Here is a 24,509-nt window from a genome sequence, read left to right as displayed (position 1 = left end):
CGAAGTCGTGTTCTCGTCCTTCCATGCCGAGACGTCCAGAAAGCAATCAGCTTTGATCAATGCGGGGGAAAAAGACTGTCATATCAGACAATTGCTGTTCATTTGGACACTCCCCTTTTTTATGGGGAGCTGGTTTTCTCCAACATCTTGGGGAAACAAAATTAAGTTTCCCCTATCGTGTGATGTTTGACCTCATTAAATTCATGCACTTGTCACTTAACTTTTTAATCGTTAAATTAAATCACTTTTCAGTTCCTCTCCCATTGGGGCCGAGCAGTAAGATGGTAGGGTTTTTTCCCCTTTCTTTTCCTCAAGGCTTCAGGTTCAAGACTACCTCCCTACCAAAACTTTCTTTTTCTTTTATACCTTCAAACACACAGGCAACGCTGGGCACCCACGCTAGTCTATATATATAAAAGCAAAGATGTATGTATGTTTGTGTGTATGTTTGGATTTCTGCTAAAAACTTTTGACAGATGCGACGAAAATTCACAAACTCGGTATCACATCGAACCTCCATCCTTTGCTCGAAAAATATCGAAAAATTGGCCAAAAACGCTAACTTTTTCACCCGACAATTTTCGACGGAAGGGGGGGGGTCAACAAAAACGGTCCTCTCGTGACAATGACCGATTCTACGCATGCGTCAGATGACGTTGTGACCTGATTTACTTTAAATAGTTGAAAACCGAACAAATTTTGTGAACGTCGCCTTAGCTCAGTTGGTTAAGGCGTTGGTTCATTATCTAAACCTTTTGGGTTCGAATCGTGGTGTGAGATATTTTTTTTTTTTTTTTTTTTTTTTTTTAAATTTTAATATCGAAACAGGCTTATTTAAGCCATTTTTCACGTGTTCGTTTTTCTGTTTTCATCATTTGTTTGCCTTACGTTAGTTTTTTTTTGTGTTTTTTTTTCCCGCTTAGTGTTAACGTTTTCTTTTTTTACTTCACTTATAACAAACAAACCTACATCGTCGTCCTAACGCTCGACGACTTCCGGGCGCGCACCTGTCAATTTGGTTCTTAAATAAATTCAAACATCTTTCACTAACTCATTCTGGCTGGCCGATTTTATTTTCAAACTTCGCCTCAGGGCTTCGGGTTCGACCCCCCCCCCCGGTTCTTTTTTATTTAACACCACACACACCTCCAAACACCCAGGCATCGCCAGGTACCCCCCCCCAGTCTATTATATAAAAGGCAAAATGTGTCTGTATGTTTGTATGTCTCCCAAAAACCTTTCTTAGCAGCATCGAATCAGGTCGAAACCAGTACCATCTGAAAGAGTGATATCTCGATAGAAAAAATAGTGAAAATTAGATAAACAGTCAATTATTTTCTATAGATATGATCATTTAAAAGAAGTGAGGGTCACAAAAAATTTAACCGACTTCGGCAACCATGCCTGCACGTCTAGCGTTCTTTCTTGAATTGGTTTAAATAGAAAAAAAAAAAACAATGTTATTTCGATTATGTCGTCGTGGAGCAGTGAATATCAGGGATGCGCCGTAAGCTCCGGGTTTCACGTTCGCGCCCACATAACAGATTGTTTTTGTTTTTTGTTTTTGTTGTTGTTGAAAGTTTTAACATATAAACAGGGTTATTTGTGATTTTTTTTTTCTTTGCTTCTTTATTTCCCTGTTTTTATCTTTTTTTTTCTTTTCCCATTATCTTTTTTTTTTTTTTTTACCTCGCCCTTACTCAATATTTTTACTACACCACCTCCACACCTGGGCAACGCCGCACACTTTTGCTAGTTATGTATAAACTTGAAAGGTATTTTGAAAACTATTTTCATTAATAATTAATTTTCTACCTTATCATTTTTTGTAATTTTTGGATATGTTAGCAGTTCGATTTTTTAATTTTGCTATTATAATGAAGATGTACTGTTTTTCTTTATTTGAATATACATTTATATTAACCATGTAAAAGACACCTAACCAAAACAGAAATGGTTATCAAGACAAATGTGTGCTTTCACATCTGAGTACATTTTAGATGTTCACAAAATGGCACTTTTTTTTTTTTTTTTTTTTTTTTTTTTGGTCAATGGTGAAACTAAAATAAACATTGATTCTTACTGCACTGTTTCGTTCCTTTAATTTAATTTCGGTTCTCCTGTAGCAGATGTTTCCCTAATTCTACTTTCGCTTTTTCTCATTCAATTGCCTCTATTTTAAATTTATAGCAGCGGACCAACATTAGTGAACTTTTTTTTTTCTACCAAACCGTCATAAAACAAAAATCATTTTTCTTATTTCGAATTATTTAATCAAGTAAAAATTCCATTTTTTACTTGATTACTAAATTTAAAAAGTTATTCTAGCAAATAACCTAACAATTTAATAAACAAAAATATTGTAAAAATTAGATTTAACTTGAAAATATAAAAAAAAAATACTTTTTAAATTTTGTAATCAACTGATAAATTAATTATTGCACAGTAAAAATAATTCAATTTTAAAAAAATCATTTTTCTTATTTCAAATTATTTAACCAAGTAAAACTTCCATTTTTTTACTTGATTACTAAGTTTAAAAAGTTTTTTTTTTCATCTTATTTTCAAGTTAAATTCTGTTTTTATGATATTTTTGTTTATTAAATTGTTAGGTAATTTGCTAGAATAACTTTTTAAATTCAGTAATCAAATAAAAAATGGCATTTTTACATGATTAAATAATTCAAAATAAGACAAGTAATTTTTTTTTAATTTTTTTTTATTGTGCAATAATTTATATCAGTTTGTAATATGTTAAACACTTAACACTAAAGAAAACAAAAAAAAAATTGTTAATAACCGTTTTGATAGAAAACAAGGCCGATAGCCATTAGTCGCGTGCTCTCGTGTAATGAATGAATGCGTGAATGTAGAATTGACATGAAATTCTTAAAGATAAACTAAAATGACCAAAAAATGGGCTGAAATGACTTAAATAAATAAAAACTACATGACTTATAATGACTTTAATGAACTTAAGGATGAATTGAATGACCTTAAGAATTACTTGAATGTTTAAAAAATAACTGGAATCCTTCAAAAACAACTTGAATGATCTGGAGAATGACTTGAATGGCTTTGAGACTGACTGGTTGTAAAGTGGGTGATCATTTTATATTAAATTAAATACAGAAAAGTGATCCCCCACTTTATATCACAAAGTTACAAACATAAGTACAGCATGTAGTAAGAACAGATACTACACTTTGAGATATTAAATCCTTTATTCATGTTAAAAATACAGTAAAAATCAACAATGAACAAAAAACTTAGCCACATAGCCACCTCAAAATGGGGGATTGTGGGGGTCGTTGGTCATCCTTGTCACTCCAGAACTAAACAAAATCAAAAGTTTCTCCCAGCTAGTATCTTCCTTCACCATAATACCGCATTCACCCTTTCATACTGGGGGACGTTCTACTTAACTCCCAATTTTTAAAACATTTTTTATTGATGTGCAAAAACAAAAAAGATAACAATAAAATGGTACAATAATTCATTTGTGTCGAGGGCGGGGGAAGAAAAAACAAAAAGTGATTAGTAGGACCCTCCCAACCCCGTCTAGTTAATAGACTGCCGTTCCACTAGGTTTGTAAAAGGAACCTCGCTTCTGCGGGTCAGTCTCTAAGTGGGGATGCCCTCTAGAATGGAGAAAAGAAAATTTTGTGGGTATGGATGGGTGTTAGTTTGTATTTTTTCTCTCCAAGGTGGGTGAAATTTAGAGAAAGGGGTGAAAACAAAAATTGCAAGTAGGAGAGAGTGAGGATCTTGGAGGCTTCCTAATTGGGGAAGGATGGAACACACACTCAGCTAGCTGAGAGGCTACTTGTTTAATTTTACTTTACGGAACTACACATTCCACACCTAGGCGGGGAACACGTATTCAAATTTGGCTCCTCTTCGTACACACAGACTTGCTACATTTATCCATCTTCTGTCAAATGCCGCGCGATGCAGCCTTCTTCTATCACATCTGATCTTCACCCATAGTTGATGTTTAAAGAAAGCGATCAGATCCTGATCAGAAAAAGACCCCCCCCCCCCCCCGCAACCTTGCAGATGCGACATCCAAATCACTATTCTCGCCACAGCCATAGACCATTTGTCTTTCCCGGTCCCACGGCGGTCTCACGTTGTCCACGACATTGGATACGGTAATTGGGAGAGGATGCTCAGGATCGATGCGAGCCGTCACTTCGCTGACATACGACCAGTACCGGCGGAGTTCACGGCAATCGAAGAAAGCGTGATCAGATGTTTCTACAGCCGTTGTCCCACAACGGAGACAATCAGGCGACTCCAAAAACCCGGAACTGCATTGTATGTTGTTGAGTGGAAGTGCATTTCGGGCCAATCGCGAGGTCAGAGAGAACTCCGAATTGTTCAGATGACTCGAACCTGGCACCCAGCTCCACACGGAGCGGATCTCACTCTGCTACCAACCCAAACACGCACATAGCGGGTCAGCGGCGGCCCCTTTCACTAGATCCCTGATTAGTCACAAGGTCGCTGGACCTTGGTAGTCGTTTTAGCGCGGCTCGGCACTCTTTCATGTAGGCATATTCTCCCCACGGCCTGCAACGGCTCTCGATAGAAGGGTCGAGAATGAGGTCAGGGAAGGCGGCAGTAACCACGGGGTGCCACGGTTAGTCATCTTGCATATAGTGGATCAGGAAGGCCAGCCTCTCAGCGTCTCGATGACACTTCAAGTCCAACATTCCCAAGCCTCCCTCACACGGACGTTGAATACAGATCTGTCTGCTCACCCAGTGTCTTCCTCTGTCCCAAAGAAGCGAGGACAAGAGTCCGACAAGAGCTGTTAGGTGTTGTGCAGGCAGGGAAGTACGACCAGTCGGTAAAGGATGAGAGGAAAGACGTAAGTGGCGCACGCCTCAGCTCTACCCTTTAAGGAAAGTTTCCTAGGAAGCCACGAATTGACTGCAGCCTCCACCTTTGACCGTACCTCCAACCAATTTTTGCCAAGCTGGAGACCCGGTCTGAACCACACGCCAAGGATCCAAACCGGGCCATCCGTCCAGCTGAAGGGCGCCGAGAGGTTGGTGTTGCCACTCCAGGCGCCCAACCGCAGTCCTACCGACTTGCTGCGGTTTATCTTGGTCCCAGTCATTCTTTCGTACCGAGCAAGCGCCTCCGACATGTTCTCGATGTCTCTGAAGCTCGACACAAAGACCATGACATCATTGGCGAACGCGGATACCTTGGCGGCTGAGCCACCGGGTATTGCAATTCCGCGCAGGGCCGAATTTGCCTCCCCACGTCTCAGCTTGCGGAGCAGGGGCTCCAAAGCCAGGACATAGAGCAGGGGCGACAGCAGACAACCCTGACGAACCGACCAAGAGATAACAAAGGTTTCGAGCGCTTTCCTAAGACAGATGCCAAGAAACGATGGTCGGCCCTATCAAAAGCTTTGGACTGATCTAAGTTCATCAGCACAGCTTCCGTGTCGTCATCTATCCTTCCCTCTAGGATCATGCATATTAGGTGCAAGTTGTTCTGAATCGATCTCCCCTTCACAGCGTAGTTCTGTTCCGGTTCAACCAGCTCGCCGATAACAACCTGCAGCCGATTCGACAGGACCTTGGCCAAAATCTTCAACTCTGTGTTAGCAGAGTTATGGGCCTGTAATCGTCTAACTGTTTCCCACCATGCCCGTCACCTTTGCTTAGCAATGTAATCACTCCCTTGCTAACTTGCCCCGGGATGGATCCCTGAGCAAACCAATGGTTGAACACATCTGTCAGAAGAGGCAGAAACATGAGCGACAGCCTCAAATACAGTTATTGAAAATAGAGTTTAAATACTTTATTTTGGAAAATAGTCTAATCTTTTTTGTAAAAAGAAATTAAGATTCTCCTGTAGCAGATGAATTCGTAGCAGCAGGCCGATATCAGTGGACATTTTTAGTTGCGTGCAAGTGACTCTATAAGTCGGTCGGTCTGTCCGTAACACTTTTGTGCTTGGCCTTTACAACAGACCTTTGATCTTAACCAAAAAGGCCAAGCACAAAAGTGTTATGGACAGACTGATCAACCGACTAACAGACTGACTTATAGAGTCACTTGCATGCGACTAAAAATGTCCACTGATATTGGCCTGCTGCTACGAATTCAGAATAGAGGCATAAAAGCAAAAGTAGGATCAGGAAGACATCTGCTACAGGAGAATCTTAATTTCTTTTTACAAAAAAGATTAGACTATTTTCCTAAATAAAGTATTTAAACTCTATTTTCAATATTATTTGTGAAAGATCCCACTCTCCAAATAGAATAAAACTTGCCTCTGTCTATAAAGATTGCTATTAAGGGAATCAAAAATCATTTTTATGTGTGAATATTCTGTATTAGATACGTTACTAGAACAAGTATATTCAATAAAAAAAATATGTAACATGTATTTTCAGGCAGACAAGCAAACATTGCTTTTTTTTTATTATTTCATTTCTATTCATGAAAAGAAAAACAAAACTATTAGACCATTTACAAAATACAATATTTAAAACCTATTTTTATTATTATTTATGGAAAACCTTGTTCTTCAAACAAAATAAAATTTATCTCGGTCTTGAATGATTTCTTAAGCAGAATAAAAACAATTTCTTTGGGAATGTTCTGTATCAGCTATGTTATCAAAGCAATATTTTCATTATTAATTATTTAACAAGTATTTACAAACGAACAAAAATTCAATTATTGTAAAACACACCAAGGCAAAAAATACACACTGATTACAATTTTACACAATAGAACATGTTTATGAAATATTGTGTACAGCACAATCACGTTGACACACCAGTTTTAACCAGATCATCAAAGTTAAGCAACATTGAATCTGGCCAGTACCAGATGGATGACCATTTGGGAAGGCCAGGCGCTGTATGTACCTACTGGGAAGATTGGGCATAAGGCCAGCACGCACACCCCGAAAAAAGAACTCACTACAAAAGCATCTACAAAGTTGTGGATGGCCTCTTCAGAAGTTCAAGGCTATGGATGAAATATTGTATGGTTACCTAATTTGCATATTACTTTAAAAAGGACGTATCAGTAATTATTAATTGCTATTTTCAATTTTATTACATGTTTTCATTTTCATATAAAAATAATAAAAATTAATAGAAATCCACTTTCTGGAAGCACGGAGAAAATAAAATCCAAAACATGGCAGTTAAAAGATTAGGCATGTGCAATATTTATATTGTTTTAAATAAACATTCATTTATTTAAAGGTTCTAATTTTCAGCTTTTATTATAAACCAAAAATTAGAAATGTTAAATAAATGAATGTTTATTTTTAAAATAAAAATACTGCACGTATCTGATCTTCTAAGAGTCATGTTTTGAATAAAAAATAATTTTTTTTTAAGAATATTTTTTTATATTGTGAATAAAGGTTCATTAATTTTGGTAAAAACTTTACATATAATTTTCTTGGAGGTAGATTTAGTTGATTTTCAACAAGTTGTGGTTCAGTTATAAATTCAAACAAAGCTTCCACCCTCCCCAAACAACACAGACTGATTATCTTTCCCTCTAATGAATAAATTGGAGCAGGAGTTTTTCCACAAGTAGTAGTAGTATGACGTTTTTGTGAAAAACTACACATAAATTTTCATGTCTCACCCATTAAGCATCCATCAGGCTTAATTTGCCATGAACATTTTTTGATTATATTTAGTGCATCAGAGTATGTTGAAAAGAAATCAATAAAATGTTCGATTGCCAGAATGTTAGAGATAAAATACAAATTATTTAAAAACTATACTTTTTTGTCATTGAGGATTTGATGGGCTATAATAGCCTTTTCTAAACAGTAAAACGTCAATCCATGTTGATGAAACTATGGTAAGCCTCTAAAATATGTCAAGTATAGTATGTGTGTGTGTACACACACATACACATCTATTATATAAAAGACAAAATGGCCGCGAGCATTTGTGTCTGTTCAAGAAAGGATTTTTTTTCGCCGGGCTTCTCGTGTCTATTACGTTTATGAGGAACTTGCCTTATATTCCCTAGACTGTAATATCTCAGATTCGAAACGAATCATAATTTATTGTACATAGATAATAATTCTGATCATCCACCTTTTTAAAAATTATAGTTTCGTCTATCTCTAAAAGAATTAATAAAGTATTTAAGAATGAACAGCTGTTTAACAAAAACAAATCATAATGAGGTTCTAATTAGATCAGTTTATTGAGATTAGTTTCAATAAATTTAATAATGAACAGAATTATTTTTAATCGATATGGCTACATATCATAACAGGGCTATGAGGAAAAACACCTAGAAATAATAGTAGTAGTAGCAATATAATTGAAAATGAATGATCAAAACCAATCTGAGGGCTCTAGGCCATCTAATACAAATAATAGAAAAAGAAAAATAGAAGACAATTTCCATATAGTAAGCACATTCTCTTGAATATTTCAAAAAAATTTTCTAGTATCATTAGCAGAAACTTTCCTAGAGATTGGGAAAATTCTTTAATGAAAATATGATTGGACTATCTTTCTCTACTTCCAAAAATCTAGTTGAATCAATAATAGAATATAATAACACTAAAATAAAGCATGCATGTCGTACAAATGATGACCATGGACCTATTAATACCAATAATGTAACTGAAAATAACTAATTATAGAAATAAGAATAATTGCACATTAAGTGGAAACTGTTTAACTACAAATGTTGTATAATTACTGGAAATAATACTGAGATTTATGTTGGCTCTACTAGTATTACATTTAAGGAGAGATACAGAAATGACTTGTGCCCTTTCAAAATTGAGCCAAATTCTGAATCTGATGAGTCTATTTCTTTAGCTAAATATATTAGGGAGTTAGTTAAAAATATTTCTTTTGAATTAAAATGGTCAATATTAGGCAAATCTAATATATACCTAACAAGAGAAAAAATGTAATTTATGCACTTTACTCGTAAAATCCTTCCATATAGTAACATCTAATGAGAAATTTGCTTAATAAAATGCAAGAAATCATGCAAAATTGTCTCCATAGAATGAGATATATATATATGGCAGCCTATTTCAAACCCATATAAATAGTAGTGTGATAATTTAAGCTAAAATTCTTATATACATTGTGAGCTGTAGAATGGGAAATATCTTATTTTTGATTTAGTATTTTAAGAAAAGTTTCACTAAAATTAATCTAATTTGGGATCAATTATGATGTTATTCTAACTTTAAACTGAAATTAACAATAATGTGAAGCATGCTCAGAATTGATACATTATCAATCATAATAAAATTAACTATATTATTCTCTTGAGTTAATTAAATAATTATAAAGAAATTTCTGGATCTGTACAATTTTGAGTATATTATTCCCCTTGACACTCAATATAAATATATTGTAAGCACATATGATACAAATAGTGAAAAACGCATATAAACATAAGAATTTTTGTGTCATGATGCACACAAAAAATCTATAAACAAAATGTTTGTCAACTAACAAACATAAAGTATCATTTTTTTAATTTTTTTTTATTATTTATAAAACATAAGTTTTTAATTATGGAAAGGAAAAGAATATTTTTTAAAAAAATAAAGTTTTTGATAAAGAATAACCGACAATGGGCGTTGCTTTTTTGTTGTTCTTGGTTTTCGAGTCGCAATAGAACATCTCAAAGTTGACACTTTATAATACAAAGATAAGTAAAAATAGAAACTGTGTTCATACACTATTTAATGCTGAATATATTAATTCCTTTTGTCCTAAAATTTGAAAAGAATTGTATAAAAACTTTTTATGCAGGCATCAATAGAAATAGTGAAAAACACATATAAACATGATAATTTTTGTGTCGCACAAAAAATCTGTAAACAAAATGTTTGTCAACTAACTTACGAACATAAAGTATTCATTTTTTTTTTATTTGTGTTATTATTTAGAAAACATAAGTTTTTAATTATGGAAAGGAAAAGAATATTTTTTAAAAATAAATTTTTTGAAAAATAATGACTGACAATGACCACTTTTTTTCCTTAGGTAAAAATGCTTTTAAATGAGTTAAAATACACAAACCACTTATCCAGTTAAGTAAAAGAATAACTTACCTCGCTTATGATAACATTTATTGGGTTTGTTTTACAATCCACAGAGGTATGAAAAAGTGGTCAAAAAACAAATTTATAACAAATGTTACCAAATAAATGTTACCTCAATAAATTTTTGGTGTTGTAAATGTTTATTCTGTTAAAAAAAAAAAAACAAGTAGTGTCGAGCATTACATGAGAACAAGAAAAAATGGCCAGAATGTTGCTTGAAGTCTCGACAATGACTTAAAAAGAAAAAATTGTACAAAATACTGGTAGAAACTCACCCGATAATTATCACATTAACTTGAAGGCATTAAAATGAAATTTAATTATACTAATTAGTTTAATGAACCTGAAAACAATTGTAATCTGTACAAAATTTCCTTTCATTTGATAAGCTACAAGCCATATTTTGTTCATGGTGGCCATCTTGGATTTCCCAGTTGCCATCTTGAATTTTTCACAGTGTAATGATGATAAATGATAATATCCATCAGAATAATATTTCACATGATAAAACCTTATTTTCCATTTTTTAAATTGTTTTTTTATGATAAAGCCGTTTAAATGAAACTTAATTATGCTAATTAGTCTGCTAATAAGTTTAATGTACTTGAAAACATAATTCTGGTCTGTACAAAATTTCTTTTAATTTAATATGCTACAAGCCATATTTTGTTAATAATTTCTTTGAATCATGTTGTGGTGGCCATCTTGGATTTCCCGGTCGCCATCTTGGATTTTTCATGATGTGATAATGACAAATGATAATGTCCATCAGAATAATACTTTCTGTGATGATAGATGATAATATCCATTTTTACTTACCATTTTTCTTAACTGTTTTTATGAAGTTTCTAATTAAAGCTATTAAAATGAAACTGAAATATGCTAATTAATCCGTAAGTTACCAAGTGAGATGTTTGTAAATAAAGCCAACTGAACCTTCATGGAATCATGATATGTTTAAAATTTCATCATAACGCCTTAAAAGATCTGAAGATACAGCCTTTTAAAGATGGGTTAGCCTGTAAATTGGGCAAATTTCCTACCATTTTTAATCACAAGCCTGTATGAATTTGAATAGGACTGACTTAAAGCAAAATGTCCAGTGAACCACACATTTTTTAATACTTAGAATGGTCATAACTTTAGTTCTAATGGACCAATTTTAAAAAACTAAAGATATTTCTTTGTTTTTTATGCTCTTCCCAATAATGCGTGATTTGAGTTTATTCGATCTAAAGAAAATATGGTGTGGTATTGCTAATTAAAAATAAACTTAGATATTCAGAGTAAATAAACATGTTTAACATAGCGATTGTATTAGTAAAAATATACAATGTTTTTTTGTATTAAGAGGCAATTAATGTTATGAATTTGTAGGCATTAATAATTATCCTTTTTTCGATTTCTTTTAGTGATGTAGATTTACATTTAATGGGAGAGTTTGGGTAAAAATAATTCAAATTTTGGAATCGATTATTTGTATATCTTATATAATTGTTATGCACACACACACACACACACACACACACAGTGTCGATTCCTGTGCTAGTAATGAAACCTGATATCAATAAAAACCCATATCGTCTCAGAAATGATTGCACACAAAATTGTTGCATTTATGTTGAATTCTTGGAGCATACATACATGATTATTTCATAAAGTTATTTACCCCGTATCTATAATATATATATATATATATATATATATATATATATATATATATATATATAATTTGTCTGAACATTTTATGAATCCTTTAGAGTATTGGTTAAGACTATAAACTTTGTTTTCCATTTGCTTTGCAAAACATTGAAATAATCAAATAAACGAAATGTTGGAATTTGGTTATTTATCTTTTCCCCATTCGTAAATTTGATATGGCAATTCTGCCTTTTTCTATCCTCCAGGTCCAAGTCGAGTTCTTTACTGGTGATATTCGATTTCAACTTTTTCTGCTTTTAGTTTCATGGGAATTGGAACAAGATATGAGAAGTAGAAGGCATACTAAGAAAAATGGATAAACTGATAAATAGAAAAAAAATCTCAATTATGAAAAAAAGGCTGAGAATGCTTCAGATTAGTTACTTTACTTGCAATAAAAATGAGTGAATAAAGTAATTAACAACTAATAGTGTATATATATATATATATATATATATATATATATATATATATATATATATATATATATATATATATAGTCTAAAGAAACTTTGAATAAAAAAAAAAGAAAATTCAAAAATAAAAATAAATAATGAAGTTTAGATTCCCCGGAAGAAAAAAAAAATATTGATTTTAACCTATCGCAGACTAAGCACCTACGTAATCCGATTTCTAAAAAGTTTATAATGACCAAAGAGAATTCATTTATATATGGATGGGAAAAAAAAAGCCTTAACTAAAATTGTTAAATAGAAATATACTTAGCATTTGCATAAGCCGATTTCGCAAAAGTCTTCAATTTTAAAACAGAATTTAACTACATGAGGATGAAAAGAGAAAACCTTAACTAAAATTTTCTAAATAGAAAACGGGGATCATCAGCTGTTTACCATGTAGCTGTTTCGGAGATTTAAAAACAGGATAGCTGTTAAATACATTGCTCTCCAGTGGATAATCCCACTTCCCCAATAAAAAAAAATGTAAAATAATACAGTTACTATTTTTACTAATATATGAAAAACATATAGATAAATAAAATATAAAAATATAAAATATTAATAGGTAAGTTTCAGATTACAAGATCCATTCTGCAACATGTTAACTAGCATATAAATGCTACGAGAATAAAAATGCATAAAAGCTTAAGTACCTTAGGTACCAGATATATATATATATATATATATATATATATATATATATATATATATATATATATATATATAAACCGTGTGAAATGTACGATCATCTGAGTAGGTACTACCCTTTCTTCTGGTTTTGTTTTCATAAATCTTTTTATGCATCTCCATTATCAAATAAGTTTAGATTAGAAGTCAAGATCACTTCTGAATTTGTTAGATAATCTGTTTTTTTATTACTTCATTGTTATTCTAGACTTTGTTGTTTTCTGTGTAAAAACTATATAAAAAGTACTGTTATGTGTTTATTCTTGCTAACATTATTACACGTTCTTTGAGAAGAATAAATCTTTCTGAGCTTATTAAAAACGCAAAATGACTAGTGAATTAGTTTTCTCTTAAAGAAACCGAAATCTTACTTTGTTACTTAAAAATTTAGTGAGTAAAAACGCAATATTTTTTCAACTCACCCTATCTTCCTCTCCAAGTTGTAAGAATCCAGAAATTGAATAGAAAGTCAGACAATCCTCTACTCTATAAGATGTCAACGGTAGGTATTTTCTTTTCTTTAGGTCATCAGAAATGATAATTTATATATGAAAAATTAAATTACTGACGTGATTCTGTTATTTATATACAAATATTTTAGTAATATATTTCCATAAATAGTTATCAATTTTGATGTTCTTGCCTCATCCCCTTCTGTGATTAGATGGTCTTAAAATTCTGAAAATTGTTAAAAGTTTGAAATTAATGTTTATTGAAATCTTATTAAAATCAAAAGTAAAAAAGGACTTTCATGGGGGGGGGGGGGTTCAACACCCTTTTCCATAAAGGGCCCTTTAAGAACTTCCAGTAGGAAATTTCAACACCCTTTAAGAACTTTCATTGGGGATTTCAACACCCTTCCCCTAGAGAGCCCTTTAAAAACTTTCCTTGGAAAATGACTTTCAGTCTATAGTGCAAAGGGATCATAAATAGATGGTTGCATTTAATAGTACTCTTGCATAATTTAACTCAGATTCTCATGAATTTCCGTCAAGTACGGATCGGGCGAGACCGGCAATCATCGGTTTCAGCCAAGCGTTGTTCAAATGTTGAAACGTTAAATCGACTTTTTATTTTTAATTTACATCACCGACAAGGAGTTTTTTTGGGGGGTTTTTTGTGGTGACCATACCAAATTGAAACGCCGAAACCCTCCTTCCAATAATAAACAAATATATTCTGACAGTGAATCATAAGTATGCATTTTGTAGACCCCCCACGACAAAGGCGACAATGAACCACATCAAGAGGATGTGGGAAGGAAGCAAAACATGCAAGAATGCAGGAGTACCAACCAGGAGCTTCTGGGTACATATTTGCTTGAATTTATGTGGAGACAAAAATTCAGAAATGATCCTTTTGTCTCCATCATAAATCACATTTCCGGTTCTCAGGGAGCTTCCTTCCATTTCCTTTTACCCCCATCTCCCTCCCTTTTTGCCGTTGATGGTCGTTCAACAGTCAACCGAAGTAAAAGATTCTTAAGGAAATATTCTCATCTCGAGAAAGTTCTTCCACCGGCAATGAACTGCCGTAAGAGTAAAAAATAAAATAAAAATATTCAGTGTTCTTGAAAAAAATAAATAAATAAATAAAATAAAATAAAAATATTCAGTGTTCTTGAAAAAAAAAAATTTTTTAAATAAAATAAAAATATTAAGTGTTCTTGAAAAAAAAAACTAAAAAGAAATAAAATAAAAATATTAAGAGTTCTTGAAAAAAAAAAACTAAAAAAGAAATAAAATAAAAATATTAAGTGTTCTTGAAAAAAAAAACTGAAAAAAGTAAAATAAAAATATTAAGTGTTCTTGAAAAAAAAGAAAAAAAAATTTTCCCTGTACTTTTACCCCCATCTCCCTCCCTTTTTGCCGTTGATGGTCGTTCAACAGTCAACTGAAGTAAAAGATTCCTAAGGAAATATTCTCATCTCAAGAAAGTTCTTCCACCGGCAATGAACTGCCGTAAAAGTAAAAAATAAAATAAAAATATTAAGTGTTCTTGAAAAAAAACTAAAAAAACTAAAATAAAAATATTAAGTGTTCTTGAAAAAAAAAAAAAAAGATTTTTCCTGTACTTTTATCTAATAATTTACGCTTTTCGTAAACATATTTTTACGTGTTTTCTTTAAAAAGAAATATATATAAAACTTTTGTGTGTGTCCCCCTCCCCCAAAAAACTTGACTGAACAAAAAGTCTTGAAAGAAAACTTGTACTTACACCTAACAATTTATGGTAAAAAAAAAATGTAAAACTTAAAAAACTTTGTTGATAAATATTTTACAAAAAAAATTAAAATATTTTCAATCCTTTAAAGGTAGGTTTTTGTTATGTTTGATTATTTGTTTTTTTTTTGTTTTTTTTTTGGTTTGTTTTTAAATTAGTCTGTGTCTGTTACAACACTCGGCTTAAACCAATGGTTGCCGGTCTCACCCAATCCATGCTTGACGGGAATTCCCGAGAATCTTTGTCAAATTATGCAAGAGTACCTATTTAATACTACTAAAACAAAACTTCTTTCATTTAACAACAAGAAACGTTTCTGAACAGTGACTGCCATGGTCAATGGCACCATATCTGAGAGTCCAATTCCAAAATTCAAACTCCTCTGTGTAACATGAATTAGAACAAATACATAAAAGATTCTGCAAAATATGCTGGATTTCCTCTAACAGGCTAGAAAACTTCTTACACTTACCAGTATCCTATATCTCTACAAAACCATTACTCACCCATCCATGTAGTATTGTTGCCACATCTGTGCTGGTGTATCAACCACTGACCCCCACTTCTTAGACAGGGTCCAAAAAAAGAGCTTCTAATCTAAGCCCCACATTGTCTATCAAGCTCCAACTCCTGTTCCATCGTTGTAATTTTGCATCTCAGTGCTTATCTTACAATTACTTCAATGGAATGTGCTTCAAACTTACTGCATTTGTGCCCCCTTAACATAAGTACTCTCAATTAACCTGACAATTTAGCAAAATCACACCTCTTCACTGTTCAGATACCCAATAACCATAAAGATTTTTACTCTAATAGCATTTTTCCTCAAACTCATTGCCTTTGGAATTCCCTCCCTATTCTATGACAGTACTAATATGCAAAAATTTAAATGTAATGTAAACAAACATATTGCTGCTCAACTCTCTCTAATTAGAATGCCTCCTTAAATCTGGTCCCTAATTCACAGCAGCCCTTAGTGACAATGTGCTTTGTTGTAGGGAGAATCTTTACTTATATATAAAAGATACACTGTCTCCGTGGGTGAGTTCGTTCCCTATGTACTCCAAAACGGCAGAGCTGAGCTTTTTAAAATTTTACACAAATGTACTTTATGTGTCTGGCGGTGTTCTTAGACAGATTTTGCATCATAGTACCTCTGATAAGCATAGAAAATCAATAATTGAAAAAATCTGATTAAAGAAGGAACAATTCGATTTTGATTAAAGTTAACACTCTGATACAGCCTAACACCGCAAGTGCATTTTAGAAGTTTTGTCACCACACAAGCAGAAGGGCCTGGTGTATAAAATCAACTGTAGTTTTTTTGATATGACATGGATGCATTCAAAATGAATGCTTCTGTTTGGAGCACAATTGAACAATGATACTTAACTTTTGTATTTTAAACTTTAATTCAAGTCATTATATAAAAATAATTTTATAAAATCAACAGTTAGTTGTCTACAGAGCAGTATAGATTACAATGTATTGTGGACTATGTCACTGCAGGGAGGCATGTGCAGCTTCCTTCTAGTTCACTGCAGGGGGTCTCCGACTAAAGCAGGCAGCCGATCGATTTGATTAAAAAATGGGCAATGTCATTGATTTCAATGACAATAAAAGTATTGAAAGTGTGCAACATTCATTGATCTTAATTCAATCCCGGGCAACATCAGGTTTCTCTGCTAGTATAGGTTAAAAGAAAAACTTCAAACATTAAGAAAATTGTGCACATGGGAATGAAAAAAACTTATTAATAGTCAAATCATATATAGGTTTTGTTCAACTATATGAACAATAAAGATGATCTAATATTGAGGTCAACATGCTTTCACATAGTCATAAATATAGATTACGTGTTCACATACAAAAACTTTATTGTTCATTATTCTATAAACACATAAAAACGTTCTCACTTGGCAAAAGCACTTTTCCTGTGTTGTGTTATTCCGAGAATACGTTTAACTTTTAATTAATAAGCTGAAGATTTGCCAAAATGAATTAAAGAAACTTGAAACCTTTTTTTTTTTGTGCTTTCTACTTAACATAATACCCAAACGAAGGATTGCAATGGTTTTAAAGATGATATTTCGAATGAAGACGTTTAAGAACGAAAATTTGTATTTATAAGACAAAAAAATCTATTCATTCTTTTTACAGACTGTTATCCTCATCTTCATAGTTTTTGTTTCACTATATTTCGGCCAACTCATCCTCTGGCCTTCTTCAGATGATTAACCATAACGAGATAGGAATGCTGATTCATGTATCCCCAGTAATTACTGCCTTCGGGGACCCGTGGCACAGTGGATAGAGACGTTGAGTCTCTACGGTTCCAGGTGAGCATTGTCTGAAAATAGCGGTTTCAATCTTACTCAAGCAAGCCAGAGGATTAATTAGTTGGCAAAATCGTGGTGAGACAACAGCAACAACAACTACGAAAGGCAGTAATTATTGGGGATCAGCTACAAGATTCAGCATTCCTATCCGTCATGGTTAACCACCTGAAGAAGGCCAGCGGATGAGTTGGCCAAAACGTGGTGAACCAACGACTATTAAGATTAGGAAAACAGTTTGCAAAAAGAATGAGTACACAAATGGGAACCAAGTATTGATTTTGTAAGAACCAATGACAGCAGTTGAGAAATAGATTGACTTTACTTTATATATTAGACTAGTATGGATACTCGGCGTTGCCCTGGTGGACAGGACACAGCTGCTATACTAAGGATATTGAGCAATCCCCAAAAACTAGAAGTAGGTGACAACTTCCCCACCAAATATTTCGGCATCCCTAAAAAAAAAAAAATAATTCAATCAAAACAACTTTTTTTTCAATCAAGCAACAAGTGCCTGTGTGACTACAAAAAAAAAAAAAAAAAAAAAATAGCTGCAGTAGGCAGACTCAAACCTGAAATGGAAAAGAAGGGAAAAACGTTACTGGCAAACGTTTTTGCATAGCGGACCATGATGACTTATGACGTCATGACTCTTGAAAATAACCTTTTTAAACATACTTTCAGTTTGATACACATCCGTGACTTGCAAAAATGGCTATACGAAAAGTGACTCTCCCTGCAAGAAATATTCCAGTTGACCACCACCGAATTAATCTTTTTTTCTAATTTTCACATATTATGTGTCCACGACATCGCTCTTTCAGATAGCACCAATTTCAACCCAGTCCGTTAAGTGTGCATCTCAACATTGTAATTTTGAATATGATACTCATTTTTCTTTATATATTTAATATTTTCCACTTTTCTTTTTTTTTTTTTTTTTTTTTTTTTTCAGCTGTTTTACGGTGGTTGGGCCGACGAAGGGATCAACTTCAGCAGCAGCAATTGCTAACAATGGCCAACAACCTGGAACTAACTGATAATGGTGATGCCACCAATGGTGGTGGTGGTGGTGCATCCCCATTATCAAATGTTGAGATGAAATCAACAAACCACCAAACGGATTTAAATGCAGACCAAAACGACAATGTACAAAATCTTATCCGATTGAACCCAACAGTGAGTTCAGTTTTAAGAAACAACAACGAATGTTCTCAGTCAGAAATGGACAATGATAAATGTGCTCAACGCCGAACTTGTTTGTTGTCTGGGTTTGGTCCCGATCCGGGTGAACCGCCACAGAAACGTTTGAAAATTTCCTGCCAACAGTACGCATCCCTCAAACATGTCAGCATTGGAGATGGAGTAATTACACGACGGAGACTTCCACGGGTAAGTCAAATCAAATCAAGTTTAAGGGGAGATGTGTTTTGTTCATCAGATTAAAATAAGTTTGAAATAAGAGGATTTGAATAAATCTTAAATTGCCATGAAATATAATTGGTGCTTATGCAGAGAAGTTACAGTGCTATCTTTTTAATAGTATTTTCAAGTTAAATTCAAGTTTTACAATATCTTTTTTTTTTTTTAATTGTTAGGTGAAAGTACAGAATAGTTACAAAACACCCTACTCCTCCTCCCAATGTTAAGAATGGTTTTCTAGTGTTATTTCAGCACGGTACCTTCTCTGCATAAGTACCATATTTTGTTTGTTAAATTGTTAGGTAGAAATACAGAATAGTTACAAAACACCCTCCCTATGTTAAAAATGGTTTTCTCAATAGTGTTATTTCAGCATGGTACCTTCTCTGCATAAGTACCATCTTTTGTTTAAGTTAGGTGAAAGTACAGAATAGTTACAAAACGCCCGTCGTCTCCAATGTTAAGAATGACTTTCTAAATAATGACATTATTATTTCAGCATGGTGACTTCCCTGCATAAGCATCATGTAAAGCTGTTTTAATCATGGTAATTGAAATTTCAATTAGCTCATTTAGTGTAAGTGTTTACCAATAAGCTGGGAGAGTGGGGTTCAATTCTTGATCGAATCATACCAAAGACTTAAAAAATAGTACTTGATACCCCATGAACACTCAGCATTATAAGGGGGAGGATCAAGGACAAGTGGAGTAATCCTAGGAATTGAATGGTGTCTTCCCCTACACCTCGATGTAACAGTTAATAAAAAAGGAGCCTTTGGGTCACTCTCAACTATAATTGACCACTTAGCTTTAGCTGGACAATTGGGCACAATAGTAAGAGTGTTGGCTAATGGGTTCGGAGACCAGGGTTCAATCCTTGGTCCAGTTACTTAAATATAATTTGTACAAAAAAAAATGCATAAGGTAAGAAAGTATATAGCATAAGGTTTTATTTAGAAATAAAAATAGTCAAATGGTTCTATGTATGTTAAAACAATGAATTGTGTATTTCTAGAATTATGTATTTCTAGAAATATAAAAAATGTGGAACTAAATGATTGGAATTAAGATTTTTTGTTTTTGAATTTTTGAGATGAGGATTGATAATTCGTATTTGGATTATTTGGACTACTGTTCTCAGGAAGATACACTTGAAGAAGGTCGAAGATTACATTTGCTGAAACGTTATGAAAATAACGCATAAGATTAGAACACTAGTCCAAATAATACAAATTTTTTTGTGCTTATTTAGAATTACACTTATTTAAAAAAATACAAAAAAAATCTCATCATGGAATGAAGATGTCATATTCGAAAAATCATGTGAATTGATCAAGTAGATTTTTTTTAACTAAGAAAATAAAAATTTGATTTTTAGCAATTATAATACTAAATGTAATCATTATAAGGCTGAATTTGATCTTGATACATCGAATTGAGTTGTCTCCCCCTTATTTATATTGGATCAAAAACATGACCAACCAAAAATTATTGTCTCGCTTAATAAAATTTGATTTTCTAAGTTAAAAAATATATTTGATCAATTTATGTGATTTTTGGAATATGTTATCTTCTGGAGTTTTCCCGGAAAATCCGTTCTGTTACTTTTTTACTCATATCATGTTTAATGTTTATGCAAAAAAATGTTTAAATTCCAAGGCATAGTTATCGAAAAAGTGCAGACAGATGAACAGACGAACGGACATGGGTAAATTTACAGGTCCACTCTCCTTTTGTTGAGGGATCAAAAAATGTTGATAAAAAGAAATGGAGATATTTAAAGTATGTAAAAACACAGAAAATTATTTTCTTATGATTCTTAGCAATCTCCATAGTTCAAATTGAGCTGTCTCCCCGTTATTTAGTCATAAAATTTGATTTTCTTTAAAAAAAAAAAATTATTTGATCAATTTACGTGATTTTTGGAATATCACATTTTCATTTAGTGACAGCTATGTAGATCATAAAGATTTATCTGTATTTTTGTCTTTTTAAATGTAATCCATATATATAAAAGACAAAACGACCGCACGCGTTTTTGTATATTCTGCAAAAGCCTTTTTTCACCGGAGTTCTCGGGGGGATTACTATGTTTTAGAAAATTTTATTAAATATATATTTATATAATATATATAAAATATAAATTTTATAGAAAATTATTTCCCGAGATCATAAAATCTACAATTTGCGAACGCATGTTGTATCTAGATTTATTTTGATCGACTTTTATAAAATTCACGCTATTCCATTCTCTTGCGTGTTTGTTCGGCTTTTTCGTATAAAAGCGAAACTAAAGCGAAGGTATCTTCCCGGCCTTTCGTGCTGGGATGTCCAGACAGCAATTAGCTTTGATCAATGCGGGGGGAAACCCCTCATATCAGACAATTACTATTCATTTAGACATTCGTTTTTATGTGGGGAGCTGGTTTTCCCCAACATCGTGGGGAAACAAATAAATGAAACACCAGAAAGCTTAACTGGCCTCCAGCCTACGTTCGTTTCTGCAAGTCAACTTTTTGCTTGACATTGTTAAATTTCAACGCTTTTCACTTCCTCGTAGCGTAGCGGTAAGATCTAACATCTTCTTTCCCTTTCTTTTCCGCCTTTGGGTTCATCATAGGTTCGAAATACTTTTCTTTTTCTTTTACATCTACAAATACCCAGGCAACGCCGGGTACCCTCGCTAGTTGTAAATAAGCACCCAACTTTGCAGGTGTTTGTTTTGTAGTTTTTACACTTTAGCTAGACCTACACACATACAACTGGTGTTTATATGATAGAAGATATATAAATGTTAATCAAATTTTTAAATTGTTAAACCAATTAAAATTAAAATAAGTTATACAACATAAATTTTTAATGAAATATTGTTTCAATTTCAGATTTCCATGCGGTTCCATACAAAACCAAGTATATTGAAGAATGCACACATTACCAATTTCAAAGAGAGACAATGCAGCTTGAATGATATTCTGCCAGATATTTCCTGAGTTTGGTAAATTGCTGCAAACACACACACAAAATGGCGCCATTGAAACTAATGAACTCCTTGATTGCACCTCAACTCTTATTGAATCGTGCCTTCACTATTTAAACAATTCTCTTTCTCGTGTTTGTTCTTGGCTTTTTTAATTTCTCTGGAAAAACTTTCTTCTCATTTTGTTTTTTGTTTTTTTACATTTTCAACTGACAACAATGTATCAATTTTTAACCATGACAGTTTAGAAATGTCCAAATTATCGGTGACCAGAAGTTTGGCGGCTTTCACTTTCACCTCTCTTTCCCTCCATTTTTTTCTGATACATACAGGGTGGAACGATAAAATTATCACCCTAGAAAAAAACGACATTCCATTTTTGTTTGATGAAAACCCACTTTCTCTTTTGATTGCAGACCATCTACTCGTTGGCCAGTTGTGTACAAATCCCAAGAGCGATAGGAGCCTTCTATCATGCCTGAAAGTGACACAATGTTCAATGAGCGAGATCGGAGATGCGCTGCTGTACAACTCATGCTCTCTATTTATCCAAGTTATGATATAGGACCATTGCCAGCACCCTCAAAATGAAAATCCGGATGGTTCAATGCTTGAGGGCACAGTTCAACGCATTGGACAACCGCCAAGAAGTTCATTAAAAAGGTCCAGGCAATCGTTGATGAAACTCCCCAGTAGCCTATTCGATTGCCAGAGATTTAGGCATCTCACAATTGTGAACGCAATAAAAGAAAACCGGTTTTTATCGAACGGAAATGGAATCATAGTCTTTTCTAAGGCGACAATTTTATTATTACACCATGTATATATAAAATGGAATTTAGTTTTGCAAAAAAAAAAGGAAACCGGGGCGTTCTGATTGTAAGAAAAGGGAGATAAATATTTTCTGAAAAACTGTGGCCAATTTAGCAAAACTTAATTTTCACTAATTGTCTTCGAAAACTGTTTTCATTAATAATTAATTTTTTTACCTTATCGTTTTTCATAATTTTTGGATATTTTCATTACTGTGACATGACAATTCAATAGATATCATTAGTTTCACTTGAAATTCACTATTTCGATTTTCGAATTCCGTAACAATAATGGAGAAGAAGCAAAAACTATTAAGAACTTTGTGTAATTACTGTCAACAGTCAATTGAGCGTGGCATATTTTATGAAGAGTTTGCGACTCATCACTTGTGATGATGATTATGATGATGAAATAATTATTCAGGTTTTTTCTGTTTCTTTTTTGTCTGTCCAATTTGACTTCTAATTCTTTGAACTTCAATTATTTTTACTCTTTTTGTTTGGATCAACGCAAATGCTCTATTTCTAATCCAAGTAAATGATTAGAGCCACATGTTATTCACAGGTGATCCGAGTCCCAAGCACACTGAGAATTACTCAGAAATGGTCAATACAAATTTTAGTGCTTCTTCATTACAAAAATCGAAATATTGAATCTCAAGTAAAATCAATTGTATCTGCTGAATTGTCATGTCAAAGTAATGAACATATCCAAAAATTACGAAAAACAATTAAGTAGAAAATTAATTATTAATGAAAATAGTTTTTGGAGATAATTAGCGAAAATTAAGTTTTACTTGAAAGTCAATATTTGAATGTTTGAATTTCACTCTTATAACAAAGAAGCACCGCAAATTTTTAAACAACTGATAAAAATCAATTCATTTTAGTGAACTGTCTCCATAGATCTTATTAATCTCCATCGGAGGAGTAATATTAACATTAATTGATTTTATATTAAACTAGAAAAAAAAAATGATCTGTTGGGTCACCCATTGAGCTTGGGCTAGATTGTTTGAATCAGGAAAAAAATGAGTTTGCGAAGCTAGTTAAATATAAAACAATAAAAAGACAAGAGCAAAAGTAGTCTCTTTCTGCTCACTATATTTCCTTCCTTCTCTCTCTTTCTCCAGCTATGAGTTAAAAAATATTACTCTTTTTGGTGATAGTAAATTATAAACTAAAGTGAATATTGCAATATTTTTTATTGTTTCCCTTCTTCATTACATTCTACTGTTGATAAAGTGAAAGAGAGAGTGACTGAAGCAAGAGTGATAGAAACTGTATAAAATAACTGAGGGGGTCAAACAACATACAGTGAGAGAGGGTGAAAATAAAAAAAACAGTAAGAAATTGGTCATTTGGTTAGTTAATTACAAATTACAGCTAATTAAACCAATTTAAATGAAAGGCATTGTTTTTCGGATTTTTTTTAGCAATAACTGCATCCTTGATCAGAGGAATATTTTAGTACATATATTTATCTACTAGGCATAAGGGGTATAAATGTAGGCTATATTTAGTGTAATTTAGTTTCATGCCAAGGGGGTAAGAAAGGTGTGGAGGCCATTTGTGAAAATTTAGATGCTTTCGATTTTCAAATTTTAAGAATAGGAATTAATTTTAATTCAATTTTACCATCATAATTAATAAATATTCCACAAATTTCCGTTTCTTTGGAATATTCTAAATGGTTTAAGGGGGCATAATATGAATAAACCCTTCCTTTTGAAAATTGAAAAATATCAGATCTGCATTGAATTTGATTCATAGTCATTAAAGCAAGACTCCCTAA

At 32.8% G+C, this 24,509-nt stretch overlaps 1 protein-coding gene across 2 annotated transcripts in view; it reads left to right on the top strand.

Moving 5' to 3' along the window:
• LOC145277788 (unconventional myosin-XIX-like) overlaps nucleotides 1–23,106 on the top strand; it is a 176,825-nt gene extending 153,719 nt beyond the window's left edge. For both annotated transcript variants that reach the window (XM_080129594.1, XM_080129583.1), the window contains 2 exons: nucleotides 18,459–18,895; nucleotides 21,808–23,106. In XM_080129594.1, coding sequence (XP_079985720.1) covers nucleotides 18,459–18,895; nucleotides 21,808–21,915 — 545 coding nt within the window. In that variant the 3' untranslated portion in view covers nucleotides 21,916–23,106. The remainder of the gene's footprint in view (nucleotides 1–18,458; nucleotides 18,896–21,807) is intronic.
• The last annotated feature ends 1,403 nt before the right edge of the window (nucleotides 23,107–24,509 follow it).

Source organism: Euprymna scolopes, chromosome 1 (assembly GCF_053919585.1).
Source record: "Euprymna scolopes isolate OS-2025 chromosome 1, ASM5391958v1, whole genome shotgun sequence".
Lineage (NCBI taxonomy): Eukaryota > Metazoa > Mollusca > Cephalopoda > Sepiida > Sepiolidae > Euprymna > Euprymna scolopes.
The sequence above is the reverse complement of the archived record's forward strand: the minus strand, read 5'-3'. Positions and strand labels throughout refer to the sequence as shown.